Source organism: Pteropus vampyrus, unplaced genomic scaffold (assembly GCF_000151845.1).
Source record: "Pteropus vampyrus isolate Shadow unplaced genomic scaffold, Pvam_2.0 Scaffold14605, whole genome shotgun sequence".
Taxonomy (NCBI): domain Eukaryota; kingdom Metazoa; phylum Chordata; class Mammalia; order Chiroptera; family Pteropodidae; genus Pteropus; species Pteropus vampyrus.
Window position 1 is genome coordinate 1 of NW_011903386.1, and position 1,403 is coordinate 1,403.

At 45.5% G+C, this 1,403-nt stretch overlaps 1 protein-coding gene across 1 annotated transcript; it reads left to right on the top strand.

The window, feature by feature from the left end:
• Window positions 1–4: 4 nt before the first annotated feature.
• Window positions 5–1,393, top strand: ADGRF4 (adhesion G protein-coupled receptor F4; the record flags this gene model as incomplete). The annotated part of the gene is made up of 1 exon (XM_011386968.1): window positions 5–1,393. A coding segment is annotated over one exon (1,389 nt), but the record flags the coding sequence as incomplete, so codon positions are not given.
• Between the last annotated feature and the right edge of the window lie 10 nt (window positions 1,394–1,403).

Sequence of the window (1,403 nt, forward strand, 5' to 3'; positions counted from 1 at the left end):
CTTTTCTCCACTGCAGAGCTATAGTGAAATGGCCAACCACATCCTCGACACAGCAGCCATTGCAAATTGGGCTTTCATTCCTGACAAGAACGCCAGCTCGGATTTGCTGCAGTCAGTGAATTTGTTCGCTAGGCAACTCCACATCCGCAATGAATCCGAGAACATTGTGGATGAACTCTTTATTCAGACGAAAGCGTTTCACATTAACCACAACACCTCAGAGAGAAGTTTCAGATTCCCCAGGAACATTAACAGCACATCAGAGGGTATCTTAGGGATGATAGAAATTCCTAGGCATGAGCTGTGGAAGCTGCCACCAAATGCGTCCCAAGCCATCAGCATAGCTTTTCCCACCTTGGGGGCTGTTCTGAAAGAAGCCAACTTGCAAAATGAAAGTCTTCCCAGGCCGGTAAATGGTCTGGTCCTTTCGGTGATTTTACCAGAAAGATTACAGAAAATCCTACTCACGTTTGAGAAGATCAATAAATCCCGGAATGCCAGGGCTCAGTGTGTTGGCTGGCACTCCAGGAAAAGGAGGTGGGATGAAAATGCATGTAAAACGTTAGATATCACGAACAAAGTGAAATGCCGGTGTAATTACACCAATGCGATTATGTCTTTTTCCATTCTAATGTCCCCTACATCTATAGACGACAAAATCCTGGATTATATCACCTGCATTGGACTCAGCATCTCCATCCTTAGCTTAATTCTTTGCCTGCTCATTGAAACCACGGTATGGTCCCGGGTCGTGGTGACAGAGATATCATACATGCGTCATGTGTGCATCGTGAACATAGCTGTTTCGCTCCTGATTGCTAATGTGTGGTTCATCTTAGCCTCTAATTTTAGCAAAAAGGCCCAGGACCACAAGTGGTGTGTCGCAATGACATTTTTCAGCCACTTTTTCTACCTTTCTTTGTTTTTTTGGATGCTCTTCAAAGCACTGCTCATCATTTATGGAATATTGGTCGTTTTTCGTAGGATGATGAAGTCCCGCATGATGGCCATTGGCTTCGCCATTGGCTATGGGTGCCCATTGGTCATTGCTGTCACCACACTTGCTATCACAATACCAGAGAAAGGCTACATGAGACGTGATGCCTGTTGGCTTAACTGGGACAATACCAAGGCCCTTTTAGCATTTGCCATTCCAGCCTTGGTCATTGTGGCTGTGAATCTTCTTGTGGTTTTGGTTGTTGCTGTCAACACTCAGAGGCCCTCTATCGGCAGTTCCAAGTCTCAAGATGTGGCCATAATTATGAGGATCAGCAAAAATGTTGCCATCCTCACCCCACTGCTGGGACTGACCTGGGGTTTTGGAATAGCCACCCTCATAGAAAGCACTTCCTTGATATTCCACATAATCTTTGCCCTGCTCAATGCTTTCCAGGTAAGTTCCA